The 22,667-nt window shown below is 40.9% G+C and overlaps 1 protein-coding gene across 4 annotated transcripts in view; it reads right to left on the bottom strand.

The window, feature by feature from the left end:
- Nucleotides 1–432: 432 nt before the first annotated feature.
- MYO1E (myosin IE) overlaps nt 433–22,667 on the bottom strand; it is a 75,303-nt gene continuing 53,068 nt past the window's right edge. For 2 of the 4 annotated variants that reach the window (XM_072934069.1, XM_072934070.1), the window contains 12 exons: nt 21,865–21,971; nt 18,021–18,119; nt 14,190–14,334; nt 10,910–11,024; nt 10,068–10,237; nt 9,798–9,943; nt 9,185–9,331; nt 7,654–7,811; nt 7,126–7,218; nt 4,630–4,831; nt 2,019–2,188; nt 1,289–1,512 (listed from right to left, as the gene is read on the bottom strand). In XM_072934069.1, the coding sequence (XP_072790170.1) occupies nt 1,436–1,512; nt 2,019–2,188; nt 4,630–4,831; nt 7,126–7,218; nt 7,654–7,811; nt 9,185–9,331; nt 9,798–9,943; nt 10,068–10,237; nt 10,910–11,024; nt 14,190–14,334; nt 18,021–18,119; nt 21,865–21,971 (1,629 nt within the window). In that variant the 3' untranslated portion in view covers nt 1,289–1,435. Of the gene's footprint in view, nt 1,513–2,018; nt 2,189–2,661; nt 2,800–4,629; nt 4,832–7,125; nt 7,219–7,653; nt 7,812–9,184; nt 9,332–9,797; nt 9,944–10,067; nt 10,238–10,909; nt 11,025–14,189; nt 14,335–18,020; nt 18,120–21,864; nt 21,972–22,667 lie in introns of those variants that run through there. The other 2 variants (XM_030281029.4, XM_072934068.1) reach the window with 2 other exon arrangements.

The following is a 22,667-nucleotide window of genomic DNA, read 5'->3' as shown; positions in this document are numbered from 1 at the left end:
CTCCCCTGGGATAAATAAGCCTAGCACTTGCTGCAAATCATCTTCTGAAAAATTACCTCACTCCTTGTGTGGGTATTATTCCTCCCTTGGAGTGAGGTCCTCATTTCTGGCTCCCAGAAACAGCTACTATAGAAGATGGAGTGTGTGTACCTAAGTTAGACTTAGGCAGTGGTTTAGGAGGGAGGGATTCAAGATTTTTAGCTGGATCTTAAAGCTTATGCAACTTTTTAATACCAGCATATGCAGGGCTTTTTAACTGCTCTTAATAGAGAAAATGAAATACATGGCACTTCAGCTGGGCATAGAGAAAATAAGTTGGTTTAGAGTGAAGAAGGAGATTCTTTCTTCGGAAGTCCGTGTGGTAAAATCCTGAAGCCATTGTTGTCAAGGAATCTGTGTATGTGAGAACAAACTTCACAGAGAACAAACCTGTTGATCGATCATCTGTGGTTTATTTTATGGAGGCTCAAAAGGCAAAGCAGGAATTCTCAGAACTGCAGGACAAGCAACAGCCACTCTGGGGGAGGCAGTCAGATTTGGGCAGTAACACCTGTGCTTTTGCTATTCAAAAGGAGAAGGAGTAGTGCATATCTGTAAGTACCTGGCATAAAAATTCTAGCAGTACTACGTCATAAAAACAGTGGACTACTGCATTATACATTTATACATGTTTCTATCATAACCAGTTTTTATATACAGTATATAACTATTTCTATAAATGTACAGCTCTGCATAAAGACACTTACTATAACAGGTAGAGTATTAAACATAAATCCAACATGGGCCAGCCATATTATAATATAAATCTTGAAGAAGGCAACATTGTTTAGCATACAGTACAATGTGGTTTTCTGTTTTAAATTCTTACAGTGCCTGCTGGAGTCCCTAAACACACTTGCAAACACAAACCAGATCCATTACATCTCTGTACAGAATTACTTAAATAGACCATCACAGTAGTTTTTCAGATGGTAATATCCCAAATGAGCCTAAATCTTTTTGACAGGTAGCAGCATCCTTATTAACGTGTTCCCCAGAATGATCTGCATTAGAGGAAATGTGCACTTAACATTATCTTCAGTAGATAATTGAAAAGGTTATTCAGCTGAAGGCACTTATTAAATACACCCATTTTGAAGTCCCTGGTTCCAGACTGTAAATCACCTGTTTCAGGAAGATGGTAGGTTTGAGCACTCTTCACTTACCAGGTGTTTAAACCAGGTTTTAAATATAATAAATAATTGGTCAGTTCATTTCTGTATGGTGCTGAGACAAAAATCAAAGTCTGTACTGTAGGAAACTCTTCCTCCTCATACACAATTTACTGGTGAAAACACTGCTGAGAAGGCAGACCCTGGAAGAACAATGTCCTGAAGGCAAGGGAAAACATCTTCAACCACTGGTATCTTCACACCAATTTTTCTCTGACAGTCTTTTAAATCTTGGTGACATAATTGTTGGGAAACAGACCTTGTTTCCCTCGTAGTCTTCCCGTCCACCAGCCAGAAGGATCTGTAAAAGGACAGGAAGGTAAGGGAGTTAAGGAGTGAGTCTCTGGAAGTGTTTCTGTCTACTTGGTGCAACCTTGCAAAGCTTTGCCCACTCAGTGAGAGCTTTTTTTGGGAATGAATGAGGGGACAGGATTTTTGGAATGTTCATCTTGTGGCCACATAATTTTGGCTTGAGGAGGGTGCTTTGGACACCCAGAGCTGGAAGTAGTTAATTACATTTTGCTTCTTGTGCTACAGCTGTGCTTTAGGCTAGTTTTCCTCTAGAGACAGTGACAGAATTACTGTCTTGCTAAGTGTACAGCTCTGCAGTACCCAGTGACTGTCTCTGACATACTCATGAGTGAAGAGGCTGGGCTGGGCTGGCGGGGTCTGTGCTGCCTGAGCCATCATGGACATTTGCAAGCCTAGTAAGAGAAGATGAAGTGGGGTGGCTCAGACAGTCGTGTCCCAACTCCCGGTGCCAATGGGCCTCAAAGAGCCATGCCCCGGTGCCAGCCCCGTGCACACCTTCCTTGATGATGTCGATGACGTCGTTGGCGTTGAAGCTGAGCTCGTCGGTGTCCTGCGCGTCGTAGGCGTAGAGCGCCCGGCACTGCGGCACCTGCGGCTTGGGCTTGGGCTGCGGCTTGGGCCTGCCCCCGGCTGGCGGCGGCCGGCTCGACGTCTGCCTGCGGACACTGCGGACAGCAAGGGCTCGTGGGCTCTGGCACTCACACCTCAGTTAGCAAACCCCTCCCTTGTAACCAATTCATTTTAAAGAGTGTCACAGAAAACGGGAAAACAGATTTTCTTCAATGTCACAACAATTAAAAATAGCAACATGAGACTTCCCTGCGAAAGGCACAGAGTGGCCATTTCTTTCCTATGGAAATGGATGATTAAGTACTTCCCAACAGCAGTTCAAGTGCTTAGAAGACATTTAGTGCCCAGGCTGAACTGGAAGCAAATGTGCACATGCGGTTCATGCATATCTTGGTATCTACACAGCTTAGGCTGTGTCTCTCTCCTTGCCCCAGTGTCACCAGTGATTCAGCTTTCAGCATCAAAAACAAAGTTTTAGCTCACAGGCTTGCTACTTTACCATTCTTGTGACTAAGCTGTAACAGAGACTCACATCTCTTTTAAGTTCCCTCAGATTCCAGGGCCATCTATGGACTTGTTCTCCTATAGCCAACTCTGAAGCAGCAGGGGAGATGCTGCACAAACTATCACAGCTGTGAGCACTCTGAAGAGTAGGAAGGGGAAAGAGGGAAGAAATGCGTTTTGCCAGCTCATCAGCTAATAAAGGCTGGAAGAGAGAACAGGTATTAGACTCAGTATGTCAGTTTGTAATTTATGTGCTGAATGACTAAAAATGTAATGATGTGAAGGACAATGAACTGTGATCATGTCATGCAATGCCACGATAATGGAACACAGCTTTTGCAGAACAGGGTTACAGTTACTTACATGAAGTCCTAGGCTTAACTTTATCAATAAACCTCTAACTTTGCAGCGAACTGCACCAGAAAGTAAGATTAGAAGTATGGATGTATAACTGCACTTCAGTTCTCAATGTATGAGGGCAGAGATTTTTCTCCTGTTCAGCATCTACTTACTGCCTTTGCTCAGGATAGGTGCTGTGAAACCTAGACCTACACATGGAAATTAAGGAATTCAGCACAAGTCATGAAAAACAGCACGGCTTCTGTGCAGCTATGGTAGAACTACAGTATCTTGAATGAGATGATTTGCTGCTAATGGGGAGCCTGCTGATTTTAATCTTGGTCGTGTACTGGATTGTTGGTATCACCGTATCCTTGGCAGCTTTGCTAAAAATAAACCTAATTCTACTCCTTAAAAATTGTATCTACTTATATATTGCTATGGTTTTGAAATACTAAAGTCACACCTCTTTAGCTCGCAGCTTCCTTTTGAAAAGGAACAGGCACAGAAATGTGTCTGAAATCCACTGCTGAATAGTTATGTTGTTTCTTTTCTGTGACAGAACACCTGGCATATTTTGTTTTGATTTTAACCTCTGGCTTATGTGTTTTTGTTGTTACATGAACTGTAGTCTTGAGACAAAGTAAAGTCCAATATTAGTAAAAGAGTTTAGGAAGAAGCTGACATGTGACAAGAACATTTCACTGCCAAAAACCATGGAAGTTAATTACAAGATGGAGATGTGCCTCTTAGCATGTGCTCATGAGTTTGAAAGTGGTAAAATAAGTAGCAGTGGCTATTTCTTTCTGATTTCTTTCTTATTTGAAGATTAATCTTGAACAAAAAAAATGCTGTAAATATGCCTGAAACATCTTAAGGCTGACACTTGGCACAGTGGGGTAAAATGATGCATTTAGTACAACAGCAGAGACTTCTGAACATGCCTAGCCCTGCTTGAGGGTTCCTCTTGGGAACCCTTGGGTGCACTTCCAATTCTCAAAATCTATCAGTTGTGCACATTTATGTTACTATTTGATAAAGTGAGGTCTGTAATGCTCACTTAAATTGTAACTAATCTACTTAATAAACAGCCTGTTGGAACACACAGCAAAAGAATGCTTAGGCCAACAAGGAATTTAGTGCAGAACACCTGCCAAGGAGCTTGTCTGCTGGCTGACAGCTGAGACAGGGCTGCTTGCACAAAAAGTTGTTCTTGATATGTTTAAAAATAAATGTACTTTTGCTGGCTCAAAGAACCCCCATTCATGCAGATCATGGGAGTCATCAGCAAACTGCTACTAAACTAAATTATGTCTTTTTTTACCTAGAACTGCTGAATAGGCAACAGTCTTTGACAATTAAATGATACTCAAGATACCCACTACAGTAGAGCTCCACTAATGTTCAACAAGAGAGTGGAGTAAGGGCTGAATTAAAGTAGAAACTGTTGGGTCACTGAAAAACCTTAACATTTTTTAAGGCCTTCAACATTCAAATGTAAGATATTAAACCAGAACTGCTTCACCTTTATTCCTATGGGTCTAAGATGGAGTATCTTTTGGAATCAGATGGAATGGATGATAACCTGCAAGGGCAGGTGATTGATGCACAGAGTGTATCAGTCATTAACAGTTTTAGTGTCTAAAACTGCAAAAATTGACATATTTTTATCAGATTAAATGTAAAATCTTACCCAGCTGCTCCTTGGTCAGGTACTTTCAAGAAATCCAAGCTCTGTGGCTGCTGTGAAATCTTGCCTGATCCTCCCGACACTTGCCGTGGTAAAACCGGTCGTGTCATGTTTGTGTACAGGTTCTTCTGATTGGCCCATTGATTTCCTGGGGTCTGGGGATGGGCTGCAGACTGGGGGGGATTTATTACTCCATTCTGCTGACCTAGAAGTAAATAAAGAGTGAGTGCATGCAGTCTGAACTCCAGCTCATTAAAGGTAACCCTTGATGGCTTAGCAGAGTCCTATAAAGGAACCCAAACACAAAGTCACGTTGAAATGTTCATTTATACCCAGTTTCTGGTCTGCTGACAATCTCTTTTGGGTTCTCAACTTCGTGGACTCGTGCTCAGGTTTAAGACTTGTGCCCTGGATGTTCCAAGCAAGCACAAGAATTACCCCTCAGCTGAGTTCCAGTTTAGCTTAACACAGTACCACCAACTCCTCTCTAAAACACTGCACAATATTTTATCCAGATTAGGGGTAATCCAAAGCTACTCATAATTATAATAATCATAATTAATCATATCCATAGCTAATCCATATCCAAATTGCTTTTTCTTCTGAAGTTCAAACTCTATCACATACTCAAGGAATTCGACTGTTTTTTATTAAGTTACTATAAATATTTGTCCATTTTAACAAGCATGCAGGTGGGGGGTGTTTGGGCTTTTTTGTTGTTTTGTTTTAAAACAATGCCTTGATGCTATTTTGATAGTAGAAAAGAAATTTGAATTTCCTAGAACTGACATGGGTACATTCCTTTAAATACATAATTATGCCTCTAACTTGAATTTAAAGCAAACCCACCCATGTCTGAGCTACTTGCAGTATTAGGGCCTAAAGATCCCAAGTCTGCATGCTTTACATTCCTAAAACTCCTATGGAACAAAACAGGAGCTATGCTTCTATTAAAAATCAGTTTCCTCACTTATATGGGTGAGCCTCTCCTCTGCCATTGTGATTATGTCTGCTAAACATTAGCAGAAGAACAGCTGGGCAGAGAGGAGAATTCATAATCACAGCACCTTCACAGGGAAAACCCTGTGAAAACTGCCTGTAACAGCTGCTTAACTTCTGAGGTTCTCTGGGTGCTGTGGCAGAACTTAAGGGTCATAAACTCCTGCATAAACCCCACTCTGCAATCCAAGCCAGGATGGCACATACATTATGGTGATGTTAGTAAAAAGATTTGGGTTATTCCAAACCTGTACGTAACACTCTGTTCAGCTACTGCACCACTGATTTCAAAACAAGATGTGAAAATAGCAGAACCTAGATAATTGGGACTTTCAAGGAGGAATTTGACATGGCTTTAAATTCCTTGGAAGTCTGGGCATTTTAACTGGAACTCTTGTAGCACCTGTCTGCAATTTTGTTTTTCCAGCTATGTGTGGCTACTTTACAAGAGAGTTTAACATTCAAAAAACAACCAAAGCCATGTTACTGTAACCTACAGAGAGGTTTGTAGGAAAGCCTTCTACTCACCTTTTAAATGATAGCCCAATGCCCGAGGGTCATCACAGCACTTAATTTCAGCAGGAACAATTCTCCTAGCTATAAAACTGCTGAAACAGTTTTTGTAAATATAAACCAGACTGTCCTTGCTTTAACTGATGCTATACAAATACTTATCTCTGTTTGCTGACAGGTCAGCTCTTACAGTAATTTCCCACTTTGCTACTGATCTGGCAGATCACACAGTTGTTAGTTAGTTTGACTCATACAGCTGTGAGGATTTGGAATTGTCTATTTAATTTGGTGACCGAGACTGGTCACACCCCTAACTTCCATTAGCATTGTGCTTCTCAATAAACAGCAGCTGACTGAAAGAGGACTCTTTGTTAAAAAGAAAGTACTCTGGGAGTGTAAGTGAAAAAAAAAATCTCTTGGGAAATGCTGGGTCAATGGAATATTGTTCTTCCCTGTGAGTTCACAAGCAAAATTAATCATATCTGCCCCGGGCAGAAGTGGAACACCCTAATGACATCAGTCCCCTGCAGAAAGCCATGCTGTTCACTGGCACAGCTGCTGTGTCCCAGCACTCAGGCACACAGGAGCTGTAACATGTCTGACAGGGCAGCAGAGTGACACACAAACTGCATTCTCTGCTGTGCTGGCCCTGAAAGCAGTTGCACTGCAAAGCATTGTCTGTGGCTTGGTAAGCACAGAGCTTGTACCCTTCACAGTGGAGAAGCCTACAAAGTCAGGTTTAGATTCAGTGGCTTATACCAAGTGTCTTAACAAGTCACCATCCACCGCAAGCAGGACAGCTCTGGGAATATCCAGCAAGACACTTCATAAAGTATCTACAAACAGATGCTTTCCAGGCAGGGTCTTTTTAAGAGAAATTTAAACTGTCACCATAATTTTTTTTAATGGGTAAAAATTGCCAGATGATAGGGAAAAACCAAGAGCCTTCATCTGGAATTCTGTTTAGCCCAAGCTAAGAGGACTTACCTGGAGGAGGTGGTGCAGCTCTCATAGGATAAGTCTGATTTTGAGACCTACTGGAATATCCTCTGCCTTGGGTAAGGTTCCGCCTAGTAGGACCTAGAAGAAACCAGCAACATTCTGTTACCTCTTCACAATAACATTAATTAAGTAAGTCCTGCTGGCTGCCAAGACCACCTCTTCTGGGATCAGAAAGAGCTGATCTTCAGGAATAAGGAATCTGACTCCTGCAGGGCTGGCCAGGCTGTTATAAAGCATTAGGTGCAAAAAGGATGACTTTGGGATGGTCTCCCTTTAGTGATCCAGTTCAGCCTCAGGATATAGAGCAAAGCCTTCTTGTAACTACAGTAAACAAGGTCCAGAACACTGACAGCTGTAGAGCAGCAAAGAATTCTGCTGTAATCCTTAGGATCTTTGTGTATTACAAAGAAATTAATAAAGAACACGATGAGGCTAGAGCCAAGCATGGATAGAAAAAGTCAACCATTCTTTGATTTTATAAACCCCTAATTTCTAGAGGAAATTCACACTTACGGGAATTCTTTGGTAGCCCTGGTCCAATGCTGATCTGCAGCACTTTATTACTTGGTTTGAGAATGGCTACATCTCCTTGGCCTTGCATAAACTGCACCTGTCGAGAACCAGCACTGCTCCAGGGCCCCCAGCTCTCCTTCTTCAGCTTCACTTCAAGTCTGACAGAAGCATGTGAACACACAAATGAAAAAAAACAGAACTGCTACATGAAATCAAGGCAGCATTGCTTGGCAGCAGGTAACTTAGAAATATAGAATTAAAAGTTTAGACTGAGAATCTGCATTCCATTAATGACTCAGCTGACATAACCACCTAATGAAATCTTTTTCCCATGTTTTTTTAAAAAAATGTTCTTAATTGATGTTTTAACTTCCCTGGTACAGCTTCTCAAAGGAAGTTCAAGATGCCCTGGAGAGGACAGTGAGCTTTGAACAAAAATGTGCCAAGGTCCAAGTAGGAGACGTGTCAGCCCTGGCCAGCAGAGCCTCTGTGCTGCCTCTGCTGGCGCTGCTCGAGTGCTGTTTGTGACCATTCCCTGCACGCAGTCAGAGGCACACACCACTGCCCTGTGTGCTCTGGGGCAGGCCCTGAGCTGTGCTGCAGGGGAACACTTCTGCAGACACACACCTCAGCCCCTTCATTTTGCATTCTTTCCCATAAAGGCAGGCACACACACATTCTTTCCAGCATTTCCACACTATGCATCTGCTCTGAACTGTACTCAGATAGGGTTTTGGGCAAGACCCCAGAAATGCAATACATGACAATCCTGGTACTGGCTTTGCATTCTCGGTGTACAGGAGTGCATACTATAGTTATGTTCCTCACTTCAATTCTCCTTCTACACCCTTTCCAAACAAAATTAGTGATCTCCTGCTGCTTTTCATAATTCCTTCACCTTTTTGAAGGCAATAAAATAAACATACAATCCAGGCCTGCTGTTGCCGATCTCCTTAATGGGTTCAAGTATTAACAAAAGCACATTTGCTGAGACTGTTCCCAGGGTGTCCTCACAGCCAAACTGCACATCAGACATGCTCTAGGTTTCATCGTTTCTAAACGATGTTGCCAATATAATTTACTTAAGTGAGGCCTCCTTAGAATTATTCTTTCACCCCAGCACCCACAACAAACTTCAGCATTTCAGACTGCTGCATTATGTGCCCGGAAATCATTCACACTCTTCATGAGATGTCTGCTCCCTGCTCCTGCCAGGAGCCAGCAGCAGCTGTGCAGGGGCTGTGCAGAGGCCCTGCCCTGCTGCCATGGTCAGGAGAACAAAGGCAGCTCTCCAGGCACACACACAGTGGGAAGTGTCAAGTGACCCTGGTAAATCCTAACCTGTTACTCTGACAAGGCAAGCACAAAGTCTGGTATCAGTGCACATACAAGGTTTTACACTGTGCTACCTCTTAGTATTGTAAATACAGTACAACTTGCACTCACTCACAACTTGCACTCACTCATTTGCCTTGGCAGCAAGAACAAAACCTTTATCCCTAAAAGCCCATTGAAAAAAGCCATCACTCACGTATTGCTAAATTTCAGAGGTAGTTTTTGTTGTGTTTTCTCTTCGTATCGTTTCGATAAGAGGCTTAAAAACTCTGTTTTGAAGACTGATTCGAGCAAACTGTCGTATTCCTGTTCATGTAGAATGAAAATGTCATCCTGCATGGTGCTGCAAGAAAATCAGAGTTTAAAATGTCATCAGCAAATACAGCCAGCATTATAATGACATTTGCAGAGTACTCATGGTTAATTTTTAAAAACATAACAATGTCCAAGCAGCATTAATTACAGAACCTTGCTTTCTGAGAACAGGTTTGGTTTTTTTCAGGAGTTGATAATGGAATAGCTGAAACAATCCCTTTTGAGACAGGAATACTACTTAGTCATCTTACAGTAATTACTGTTAGCAAAAAAACATGTGCTATTAAAATTACAGTTATAATTCTTCTCTTCAATAATGGCAGATTTTTTGTCTAGAGATAAATTGGAAATTTGAAGATTACTATGCAAGTCTGAAACCCAAAGCAAGCAAATTCAAAAAGAAAATTTTCGATTCCCATTTCAACAATCAACTTATTTTCCTTGTCCTACACAAATTGCTTTTTTAATGGAGAAAATATATTGCAGGCACTGACCTTAAAGAAACAGAAAGAATTCTCTCCACTTCCATCCTTCGCTTCAAGACCTCCTTCACCTGGCCCTTCTCTGGGCCCTGCTTGATCTTTTCACGCCCGATCAGGTAAATGCACTTGGGAGTGAGGACGAGGTCTCGCTTCACGCTCTGAAACACAGCATGGAAAATACACAGCTGTGTCCTCAGCTGGGCAGCTCCTGGGACCAGATGCTGAAGACAGCTCTGACTCACAGCAGAACTCGTCCTTAGGGGATGCTGCTGCTCCACCCACCTTAAACCTTCTGTCATATTTAGTTACAGTGTCTGCAAAATCGATCTTCTCCCGCTTGCCCACAAACTGGCGCAGCTCGGGGTGCTCCTCCATGCCTATGTAATCCCCCACAAAATTCCTGTTAATGCTGTTCCGTCTTCTCTCCTTCTTGCTCAGCAACAGATCTGATGCTTAAATACAAAACATAAACACTGATTAATAGCATCTACAAGGTTTCCTAAACTCATGCTCTCAAAGAGCCAACTGTTTGACACAGAATTTCTTGGGAAGTGAGAACTGTATTGTTTCTAATATGGAAAAACAGTGAAGCACTGCTACTAATCCTTTAGATAAGAATACATGTGATCATTAAATGAAAGACACTGACGGCAAGATCAGTAGTTCTGGTTAATTAGGAGCACTCCTGGAACTAAGACATTTCTCATAGTGCTATAAATTAAAGATTAACCCTTCCAAACCCAGCATGTTCATTCACACAGCCCAGGTCACACACAACTAAGTCCCAGGATAGTCTGTGGATTGATCTTATCACCTACATATTACTCAGATCCTGCGTAACTGTGGGAAGTTTTCTTCTTTTGCCTCCCCTGCAACATCTCTGCTGTCTGTCCTACTCAGTCTGGCTTTGATTTCAGAGCAAAACACTGGGCAGCCTAAGCACGCAGAGCAGTCAGCCTCATCAGTGGTACTGTAGGGGTCCAACCAAGTGCAATCATTCCAAGACAGTTACCTGCAATGCAGCTTTTGCCTACAGAGAGGGATTTCCTTCCCCTTTCTGTCCCTCCTTCTGCTCCTGGAACCATGTGTGTGTGCAGTCCCTGCCATCAGAAGTTCTGACCTACCTTCTTCTCTCATCTGCACGTATTTTTTCCTGGCCGCGTACTTCCTCCAGGCCTTCTGGATGGCCCTGGCATACCCATCGTACTTCCTCTCTCTCATCTCTTCTAACAGAAACAGCTGTGAAAAGAGACAGTGGGGTGGGGCAAACATTTGACATGCAAAGTTCAAGAAAAAGCTGCATTTTACTGTCAACAACTCTCCAGTGCGTTTCACTCTAGATCCAAGCTGGTTCCTCTTGCACAGCTGTGGAATCTGAGATTGGAATGTTTAGGAAGCCTTTCTGGAAGAAATTTCTGATGTTTGAGTGGCTGTGGCTCTTACCACTCTACCCATTAAGTTCCATACCCCATGATGAAGGAAGAGGAATATGGGTTCTCCCTGAAATATTCTATTGGTGCAACGCAAGGTTCTCCACCGGCCTTTTCTTCAGCCTCCATCCACACATTCTCCAAAACTCCTACTTCTCTTATCAGAATGTTACCATGTCTGTGGGGATCTGTGCAATGTGAAACATAACTGGTCACAAGCAACTTTCTTCCCTGCCTTGTGTTCACTGGCTCCATTCTTTCTCACCACTGAAAGTTTTCAGCTGGCTACAAGACTTTTAACTATCACCTTATAATTCACAAGTATGACAGAGTAAGATTTTTGGGTCTAAAATGTCAGAAATCAAGAGAAAATACTGTTTTATTAAAACAGGAATGGAAGGTAGATCCCCTTTCTTGAGAATTTTGCAGGTCTTGTTAAAAGACGTGTAAATTTAATGTATTTAGATTAACTTCATAATTATTGTAGGATACAGTATATTCACTACAGCCTTTTATGTACTTCAGTGAAATGGGGTTTTTGTCTTATTAGGAGCATAAGCTTTTGGCTAAATTGCAGCATTCAATCAATCCACTGACATGACTGTTGCCTATTATTTCCCTGCATTGTGTGTTAAATATTCACAGGAGTTTTCTTCTAGCTTTCAAGAGACATAATTGGTAAATGGAAAAGCAAACCTGGCCTTTAGGATTTTTTTTTTTTTTTTTGCTGCTCTAAACCATGCAAATCTAGAAAAACACTGTTGTTCATATTGATCTGAAAAAGGAAACTTGATCTGGTGCAAACTAGTTCCACAGAACCTCACTTGCCCCTGTACAGTTATTTATTCAGGTGTGTGATGGAAATGCAAATAATGAAGCCTTTCTGCCACCCATAAAACCTTATTTCACAGTTGGCAATTCTCCAGCTACAGCAAACTTATTTAAAAAAAATTAAAAATCCCTTCCTGAACACAAGCACTGGCTGGGGTTTCAGCACAGGCATGAGAACTCCTGATGCAAAAACATCCTCAGCTGCAGCAGGGGCATGACCAAGCCCTCATGCAATTCAGGTTACAGTGACAATATTGATGCTGTCTCTCAGGAACACTCACCATTTATTTCTCTAACAATAATGTTAATTGCAAAATCTCAGTGCAAAATAATCATCTGCAGCTGAAGGTCACCATTAAGGAAGTTCACTGAGCTAAAACACACTTCTTACCCTATAGAAATAAAAATACTGCATAAACCATTTCCTAAAATAAGTACTATAAAGCCTCCCCTTACACACTCAAGCAAATCAAGCATCTTCCATCTTTAACCACAACAGGTGCTCTTTTTGGTGGAAGAAAGAAAAAATTTCATTTACCATCTAAAAGGTTATTTTTCTCAGAAGCAATAGAATCCTAGACAATACTTTAGTAATATAAGACGAGAAATTATTGTCTTTCTTAATAAAAGATAAATCACTCTTTAAAATATTCGGTTTTTAAAAATATTTTAAACATAAAATAAAAGTCCAGACTCATTTTGGTACTTATTTAAAAAGCTATTTCACGGCATTAAAAAAATTAAAGAAAACATACACAGTAATTAAAAGCATTAATTTAAATTAAAATTGAAACAGTACCCAAAAAAAAAAAAAATTCCAGTCAACTTCATGTTGTCCTAACCTGCAGAATTGCCCCTCAGTAAAACTCAGGTAAATGCAAGCAGGACTTAGCATCACAAAATGCATCAGGATGGGAAGATACTTCCACTGGGCAACAATGTCATATTCTCAAAAGAGGCAGTAGCACATCATGTTGGGTTACAGATCATTAACTGACTGAAGGGGAACTGGATCCATCAATCCCACTTGCCACTTGGCTGTTAAACAGAAGACAGACACCAGGAAATCACACCAACTTTGTGAGGCAAACGCCCAATAATCTCCAGAAAGAAATCACAGCTGTGCTCCAGAGGAAGCAGGTACAGCTCACACTCCCTCACAACTGGCTGGTGTTGTTGCCATGACCAAGTAGGATCAATCCCATAATAGTTTCCTGCTCTGCCAATATGCCACCTGAAGTACTGTAATAATCAACATCTCAAGCACTCCATGCTGTGGTGTATAAACACATCTCTCAGATGCAGGCAGGAATGTAAATCCCATTATTCCTGAACAGTCTCTTTCCCTTTTTATGGTAGAAACAACAAAATTTCTATTATGACTTGGAAAAACATTCTTTTTTTTTGCCTTTAACAAATACCTTCCTATGTGATTGGACACAGCAGTGCCACTGCCTGAGTTACTGCTGTTCTACAGAGAAAAATACATGTTCCTGGAACAGCAAATGACAGCTACAGAAGTGTTCAGCTTTTTTTTTTAGCACATAACTTCAGACCAAGAAATCAATGCTCAGCTGCAAGATGTGCTACACTAAGGCCCATTGCTTCTGATGCATCAGGAATACATGAGGGTGAGTAGAGCACAGATTTTCCTGAACAATTTTCCTGAATAGCAAAGTAAGAAAACTTTTTTCCAACAGATTTCGCACAACTTAGTAGCCAGAGGATAAAACCAGTCTTGTGATGCCTCCCTAATACTCTCTTTGAGATTTCAAGTTGCAGTCATTCTGGAACACTGATTTACTCTGTGCTGTGTAACAGATCCTTACCATCCCTTGGGATTATTCTACCTTCATCAGTAGTTCTTTTGAGAAGAGGACCAATGTTCTTGATACCAAAGACACTTCATAACCTCTTTTTCTTCTTCTTGATGCTTTTAATTCTCTTTATATTAAGTGCCAAAACCCTGCAGTGAGCTTATGCAGTGTGCCCTTTACACAGCCTCTGTGAGAGACACGCTCAGCTTGTCTCAGATTTTTACACTTCCCACACCTCAGCAGGTATCATGCTCAACTTGAGCAGGCAGGACTTCAATTTCAGCAAACAGCTGCATATTTAAAGAACTGTGTTCTGGCACACTTACAGACTCTGGAGCTTTGATGAAGACTTTGGACTTCCCAAGCTGGTACTGGTCAGGATCCATGTTGACTGACTGAAGCAGGTGGAGGACTCCTTGTTTCTCATCTCCCTTCCACGAGGGCCAGGTTGCCTTGGTCAGAATGGCATACCTTAAACCACCAACAAGAAGAGATTAAAACCTGGGGTCAAACAGCAGCAGCAGAACACCACTGACTCTTGGCCAGCACTACCCTGGGGGAGCTTGACAATGGCAGCAGGACTCAGAGCTTGGTGTGTGCAAAAATGCACAGTATTAAGAAGTTTCTTGTTTGGTGAGACCAAACAACTGAGAAGGACAGCAATGTCCTGGAGTCTCCCACTTCCAGATGCTAAGTTGCTGTCTGGTAACTGCAGCAGTTCATTGCAGAAAGTTCTGCTGGAATCTGCTTAAGTCCAGGGTGAGGTTATTCACCAACAATGACCTATGGTCCAGATTTGAGGAGCTACATCTTTGGTATTCTAAACTGGTTCCCAAGCACACACCAAATTTCTCACTCTGTCTTATTCTTACAAAGGTCTTTTCTGTTTCTGAGCAAGTGACCAGCCTGTGCTCCTAACCCACCTGCTCAACAGTTGGGCTGCATTTAGCAAGGAGCCAGTGCTGGCTCTATCCCAGGAAGCCTCTGGCTTGGCCTCTGGTGCAAGAAGGAAGCGACAGTGATGTTGGTGCTTGAGGGCACGCTGGGAACTGACCCCACAGAGGGCCTGGAAGAAGCAGGGAAGTGCTCTAACTTGTCTTTGACAGAAAGAAGCATGAAGCCTTCTCTCTCATGGTGTCCTCTGTAAGTTCTCTGAGAATGCAGTAATGCCAGGCTGCAGCTCCTTTTAAACTGCCCACTTCTCCAGGCTTCACTTGGGCTTTTGGAACTGCCAGGCTGGAGTTACAAAGCTGCTTTGTTCCACTGCCCACCAAGGAGCACTGCTGGGCTTTAGCTGCTCCAGGTAAGTAACTTCTCTGGCAGCAGCTGTTTAGGCTCCTTTGACAACAAGACTATTGAGACAAATTTCTCTTCAAAATCTTATATTCTATACTGTTGACAACTTCCTTTTAATGCTTTAGGCATACTTAAGTGATGTAAACTAAATCATGCTTATTAGTAAAACTATTCAAAACATGAGAAAAATGATTAAGTATGGAGGTCGGTTTGTTGTAATTCCCAAGTTCTTAAGATGGTAGCTCCTAATCAAATATTCTCAAAAATCAGGCAAGGAATTGTTGGAAAATATACTAAAGGGATGTTAATTACCATCATATCTATGATGGTAATCATATGTTGTTATCATCATATCTAAAATGTTATCCAGTCAAGAAACAGGAATAGTATCATGCAACTTAAGTAACAATACCACACAAACAGAAATAGCAAACAGTTAAAAAGAAATGTATCACAAAACCCAAGCACCTCTGAATAGAAGGTGCATGAAAAGAGAGTAACTTCTGAATAATTTAATAGGATTCAAACCACTGATGTTCTCATGTTCAAATCTCTCAGTTAACAAATGCTCAGGTACTCTGCTGGACAGTGTAATGAAGTAGCTCTTACACCACCTTAAATATGGCAGTGTATTAATTATACACAATCCGTGTTTAGACAATGTGTGCACTAACATATTTATGTGATTTATCAGTATTATGGGTTAAATAGATCCAACCCAGTAAGGAGAGTAAGGAGCTGTAACTTAAAGTAACTCCCAACTCATTTATTTACCAGCCTCCTGTGCAGGCTCACCATGTACTGCCAACAGTGCAGCTGTGTAGGTGGGTCTAACCAAGTCTGAAGGTAAAGGAGCTGAGGTGAATAAAGGTGGTTGAAACTGCTACCTTCCACACAAGAGACTGTGACATGACATTTCAGCATGCTACAAATCCTCTCCTACTTCTCCTCAGCTGTAAAGGAGGGCATAGGGAAAAACATGATTCAAGACCTTTTAATATGTGTAGAGCCCTTGGGTACAAAGTAAGAACAGATTTTAAATTCCCCTTTTTCATCAAATTAACCTCATACATTTTACTGGTGTGACAAGTATAGGGCAGAACAAACAGCTAATTCTATAACATGCACTACTGAAGCATTTCACAGGTTGGTATTGTGACAACTCTGACTGTTCACTGCTGTTCAGCAATGGCACTTCAGCGTCCTCGTGCATGCTTCCCATGAAACCAGTCATGTCGCTACACATGAACCCAGGTTTGTTAATCTTGTGTAATTTGATCTTGCAGATGATTTCAGCACAAGTACTAAATGTGTTCTTAACATGCTTCTGAAACAATTTGAAATCATGACTGCCCCCAGATAGGTGTTACAAACTCCCAGTAAGCAGTTAGGTCTGATGGCTGAACAGGGAGCTCAGCTCAGCTTTCAGATTGGTTATGCTTGGGAACACACAGGCCTTTTCAGTGACTGTGGCTTTTTGCATGCAAATGTAAATTTTGTACATAAACGTCTATTCAGCCCAGCAATCTCCACTTGCATGGAGCTGCCAAGGAACACCCAATGAAAACAAGTGTACAAGCATGCATTTCCTGTCCATCCCATGCCTCAGCCCCATTTTACTCACACTGACTCTGGGGGTCAGAACAGAGCTTGTTCTGGATGCTAGGAACTGTGAATGGAAAGGGTGCAGGAAGAGTTTTACTCATAACAGAATGTTACATTTAACAAAGCTAACTGATCTGAAACAAAAGGATGAATTCCATAAGAGGAGTTTCAGTTGCCTGTGGAATTGGAAGTACCACATAGCCTTCCTCTGTGCAGAACTCTCAGCCTGAACTGTGTTCAGGCTAGATTTAACACACAGTATAAATCTGTTATTTGTCTCAGCAACAGTCTGTGTTAAGTAACATTGCCTGTAGCATGTTCATGTTTATATATCTAGGTTTGAAAGTCATAAAGAAAAAGGAATTTTAAACTGTTCCATGAAGTCCATACCTTTGGAGATTTTAGGTCTGGCTGTTACTGCACTATTAGAATATTCTTGGTACTATCCAATTAACTATACTCCACTCCTTGCAAAAACTGATTGGGTTTTTGTTTGAAACTCTCAAATTCAATGCAACGACTTACAACAAAAGCTGATTTATTACATAAAGCTTGCTTGGGCACTTATTAGCTGCATGTCTTCAGTTTCTGAAGAACAGAAGCTGAATGTTGTATAAATCTCGAAACTGCTCCTATTTAAGAGGATTTCATTAGCTAGTGGAGGTAGTTAATCATGGTAACAGCTGGTCCTAAGACACTGAGAACAGGACTGATCTTCCAGAGCTCTGACTTGCTTTCATTCATTCCGTGAGCAGCTGCAGAGGTTTGAGCTGTGCCCATTCCCAGCTGTCAGAACACCAGTGGAAAGATAACAAGCTGTGTAAGCTGAGGTTACTCTTTACACTGCAATGGTTGAATGGCCAGTGTGGACTTCTTTACCTGCCTTCTGTCTGCTGTGGGGAGGAGAACTGGCTGAGCTGGAGCAGTAACATTTTACACAAGGGCTTGCAGCTGGATACTCAGATTTCAGGCACTGCATCTGTTCCTTGAACTCTCTGTAACTTTGAGGAACACTCTCAAAGCTCTACAAATACTGAGGCCTTAGGCAAGTTTACAGGAAAGATGAAGTACTTGCAATAACACAAAGCCAGGCTTTAAAGCACTTTGAAATCTCTGTGTCATGGAGATCACTGAGCAAGACACATGTGGAGAAACGGCTAAGTGGGAAATTGGAAGGTTTCAAAACTGGTTCTCTTCTCATCATGTAAACAACCCTGCTGTTGTTTATGGCAATTCTTCTAAACAGTGTTACCTACCTCTGCAGAAACTTCTTGAAAACCCGTCTGTAGGCGTAGCCAGCTCTTCTGACTCGAATATTTTCTTTCAGACCCAAGTATTCCACTTGATGTTTTACCCTGGGGACAAAAACAATGCAAGGCTTAAAACCCATTTAATTTCAGCATACCTGTGGACTGAGGCATTCTTAAACATCTGAATCATGCTTAACTATTGGCTGCTAAAATTCATGCACAGGTAAATTAATCTAACTTTGCACATTACCCTGCACACTGCATGGTAGGAAAGATATTCCAGGCAGGTAGACTACAGCACTGAAATAGATATTGCAAGTTAACCTTAGCATTTTTTCCTAGTTTAACTTCCCATCTCCAAAATAATTTGTGTATAAATTTCTTAGGTAATAATAAAATCCATAAAAGGCCAAGTAACTATTACCAATACAATTACACAGCTGGTATCTAAGGGATTGCGAAATTGTTTTGTGTGCTCTTACTGAAGGTTTTTCCTATGCTTTGCATAGCTCAAACAGCAACACATTTTCTTCCTCCTTGTTATGGAGAAAAGACCAAATCTGATGGCTGGAAAAAGCCCCTGATGCTAAACCTTCACTACACAAAAAATCAGAAAGAAGAAAGCCAGGTCAGCACACTGATGAGAAGCTAGAAATCCTCCTCATTTTACCATGCTGCAAAGGAAGGATTCGAGGATAGGCACAAGACTGGCTGAAGCAGTGATGGATGACTCATCCATGGACGTTTTAAATTACAAACAAAAGCTGAGCTGGTACCAGTCCCACAGAAAGTGTTAATGGCTGTGGAGAAACTGCTGCACCTGGGAACTGAAGCATCATTATCCCAACACCAGGAGAGAGCTGCCTCACACCAAGACTTCCAGCCAGGTTCTAATCAGGGAACAAGTATGTGCCCATGAAATGCTAAGCAGAAAAACAGCAAAACAAAAAAGCTTTGGCACTTTTCCCTCCTTCTAGACCCGTGACACATTTATGATTTTATGTTTCTTCTTACATATCTTGCTAGTCTACTATTTAATGTTTGGTAATTTGATTTGAAGAATTTCATTTGCTGATTTCTTTTGCATTTCCTTATTTTTCTCATCTAAGTCATATGCTGAAAGAAGCAATGTCAGTTTTTCACTCTGATGTTGTTCTTCTACAGAAAAAAGTATAAAAGCTTTAGCTTTCAGTCTGAACTATAAGTTTATAAGATTTTAGTCCTGCAAGTTTAACAAACAGTATATAAAGGAGCATGTGTTTACATACAATTTTTTTTAAGTGAGCTGTAATAAGCCATTTAATTTTGTTTTGCTTACTATTTGTCAGATTTTACAGAAGATTTTTCAAATCCTGAAACACTCTCAGTTAATGTTATTTCTCTAGCTATTTTGAAAAGTTAAATTTTAATATCAAATGTACTGCCCTTTTCTTTTTTTGTGTTGAGATTTTTTTTTCAAATGAGTCATAGTATGAAGGGAAAAATTTTTTGAAATTCCTTGCTACAAATGACAAAATCCCTTCCGTTATTTCCTTTTTTTGAAGACCACTTTTGAGAGGTATTCTACTAAATGATGAGTGATATTTGCTATTATAGCTTAAAATAAAAACTACTACACATTTTAATCTTGCTGTGTTCAAGGAATCAAGTGTATTTTGTACCCACTCCAAGAATTCTGGTACAGTACAAAGTTGGTGGACAAAAATACATTTTCCTGTTTATAGCTTTCCCTCCTGTTCACATCTGGAATAATGCACTGGAACAACAGTACTACTCCCATTTTCTTACTGTCTTGCCAGTATCAGTGTCCAGCACCAGAAAATTTGAGACATTTTTCTGGTTTTTTCCTTTCCTTTCTGAGAATAGACACACTGAAAATCTCCCTTCAGGCAGCAACCTCAAGCAGGTCAGGGTCTGGGAATTCAGCTAATGCAGCAGTTTTGAATACAAGTCCAAATGGCTGTGCCAGGACCTGAACAAAAACACATTTCAAGAACACCCCAATTTCTGGACTAACTAAGGTATTATACAAGCTTTAGATATTACACAAGGCCTATGTTTCAGTGCTAAATACTCTGGAGTTATTCAGCAGCAGCAGAAAGGTGGAGTTCCATGGCTTCTGTGAGCATGAAGTAAGAGCAGCTTTGTGAAAGGGTTTTTTCCTTTTTCAGTTACATTTTCACGGTCTAGTAAACCTGCTACTAATAAGCAAATTTGCTACTCCCATTACACTGACTAAGGCAGCCTGTGTATGATGCAGCATTATGTGACCACACAAGAAAATAAAACAAAAAAAAATTTAAATCAACCAATCAGCAAAGTATTACATAAACGCAATTGTGTTTATTTCTGTCAAATATTTTTCAAAGTAAATTTAAGAAACAAGATTAAGCTTAACTTTGAATTGTCACATGCATATAAATGTCTTTTCCCCAGACCTGTCACTAAGTGCCTAGTACAATAGAAGGGCGATCACAGATTGAAATGGAAGAATGTTGGGATGTTTAAACAGGGATGAAGGTAGATTACCACTGTAAGCAGCATTTCCATTTCTGCCTGAGCTTGATAGTATACAATCCTCTGTATTTCACTTGGCAAATACAGCAGCTACTGGTAACACACCATCCTCACTATAGGAAAACAAGAAGAAATCTTGCCCATTTTTGCTCCTAAAGGGGTTTCCTGAAAGCTATCCTTTTCTCAGGACTAGGACTGTATTTGTTTCACTGGTTTCCTAGCAACACCTTCCACAATAACAGGCCTGTTTCCCAATATGCAAATGATTGATTTTAAAAGCCCCTCAATTTTTAACTATAAGTTTTATAAATACTTTTCCCAGGATCACTTAGTTTCCTCCTTTGGTCTCCAGTGCCAGTAGAAATTAGGTGCTGCACAGTAGGATTTTCAGGGTGGATATGCTAGAGAGGGTCTACATTTACTGCCAAGCCCTCACTGGCACTTTGAAGGGCAGTCCCAATAGCTTCTGTAAGTGCTCTCCATCTGCATGTGACTGTGCTGATCTGCTGGCAAGGCAGGAAGGGAATTCTGCTGGGGTTGTCCAAGAATGTTTTTTATCAGACTTTGCAAGCTGTTTCACCGTGATAAAAATAACCACTTGCTTTATCAGCAATTTTACCATTTTCAGAAGTACTTTGTATACAGTAATGAATATACCTACATTAGGGCCCCACACAGCTACTGAACCCCCACCCCAGTGCAAAAAGAGCAGCATCTTTTCCACAGAAGAGGAAGGGGCTACAAGCACCATGTAGTTAAAGATGCCTTAAACCAGATGTGATAAATCAAACAGCTCTTTTAGACATCTATTTAATGTCTATATAATCACCTGATATGACATTCCAGTCAATTCTTTTTAAAGAGCTGGCTAATTAAATGTAAGTAAAACAGGAACCTTCTCCATTGTTGGTTATAAAAACTTTTTGGCAGGTCTGATATATAAAAGCAGATACAGATACCCTATTGGCTTTCTAGCTTCTTAATAGAAGCTATTTTCAAAGCATAAAGCTAAAGTTAGAAATTATCATAATTCATTTGGTGTGCACATTCTACATGGAAAAGAGTCTTTAATACACTGGTTGTGTTACTCATGCAAATGGTGTTTTTTCATAACTGTCAGGAGAAAAGCCAAGAGCTGCATACACTAAGTGCTGATTTAGACCAAGTGACCAGCACTTATCTTCAAAGTTTAGGAGAGGTCATGCCAAATTTCATTTCTGATACTTAAAGAATGCAGTTCTGTTTGTAGGCTGTACAATTACAAATTATGAATTTTTGTGGCTTCTTTTGACCATTAGCACTGCTTCTCCTCACACGCTCTGCTGATCCATACCTGCTCTCTTCCCAGTCTCGAGACTTCTTTGTTTCATTGGGTTTGATGCAGCGGATGTAGTGGGGTGTACACTTCATCAGGGTGCCAACAAGGTCATTGGCTTGTTTCTGTCAAAGGAGAACAACAGGATCTGAGCTGTACAGGGTAAATCCTGAGGGAATTCTACAATTATCAACTATCTGCTGATGATTCCATTCGCTAGATACAGTTGCCTTTGGTCTTTCTCCAACAACCAAAGTTGCTGGAGTTGAGATAAAATGCACCTCATAATAAACTTATCAGTAAATAGAAGGGACCATTATCTCCAGCTATGTAATACATTAAAACTTCTATATAAAATTATGAAGCAAATGCATTAAGAGAACCTGTCAGGGTGACATTGAGAAAAGAGGTCGGTAAAATACTGATTTGCAAGTCATGTGTAATCTAAGTGTGTATCCTACAATCAGTCTCCAAACAGACCCTGGCTGCCTTAGGCAAGGCACTCTGTGGTCAGTAGAGAGACTGCTGTTGACTGGGTGGGTGTTGGGTCAGGCATTTCTGCACTGCAGAGAGACCAGCTATCTGCAGTTACCTGTAGGACATGAGAGGCTGAGTGAGGTGGCTCTTTCATTATGCACATATAAGAACCATCAGCTGCTCCTTTTGAAAATTCACTGCTACAGGATGCAGGTGAATACAGCATTTAATGAACACCTATGCTGGGCAGAACAATTTTAACAATACTGAAACAATGAATCACTTTGCCATGAAGATACTTCTAATAGCTATCTTTAAAAATATCAGGAGAGTAAAAAAGAAAA

This window comes from Taeniopygia guttata, chromosome 10 (assembly GCF_048771995.1).
Source record: "Taeniopygia guttata chromosome 10, bTaeGut7.mat, whole genome shotgun sequence".
Lineage (NCBI taxonomy): Eukaryota > Metazoa > Chordata > Aves > Passeriformes > Estrildidae > Taeniopygia > Taeniopygia guttata.
The sequence above is the reverse complement of the archived record's forward strand: the minus strand, read 5'-3'. Positions and strand labels throughout refer to the sequence as shown.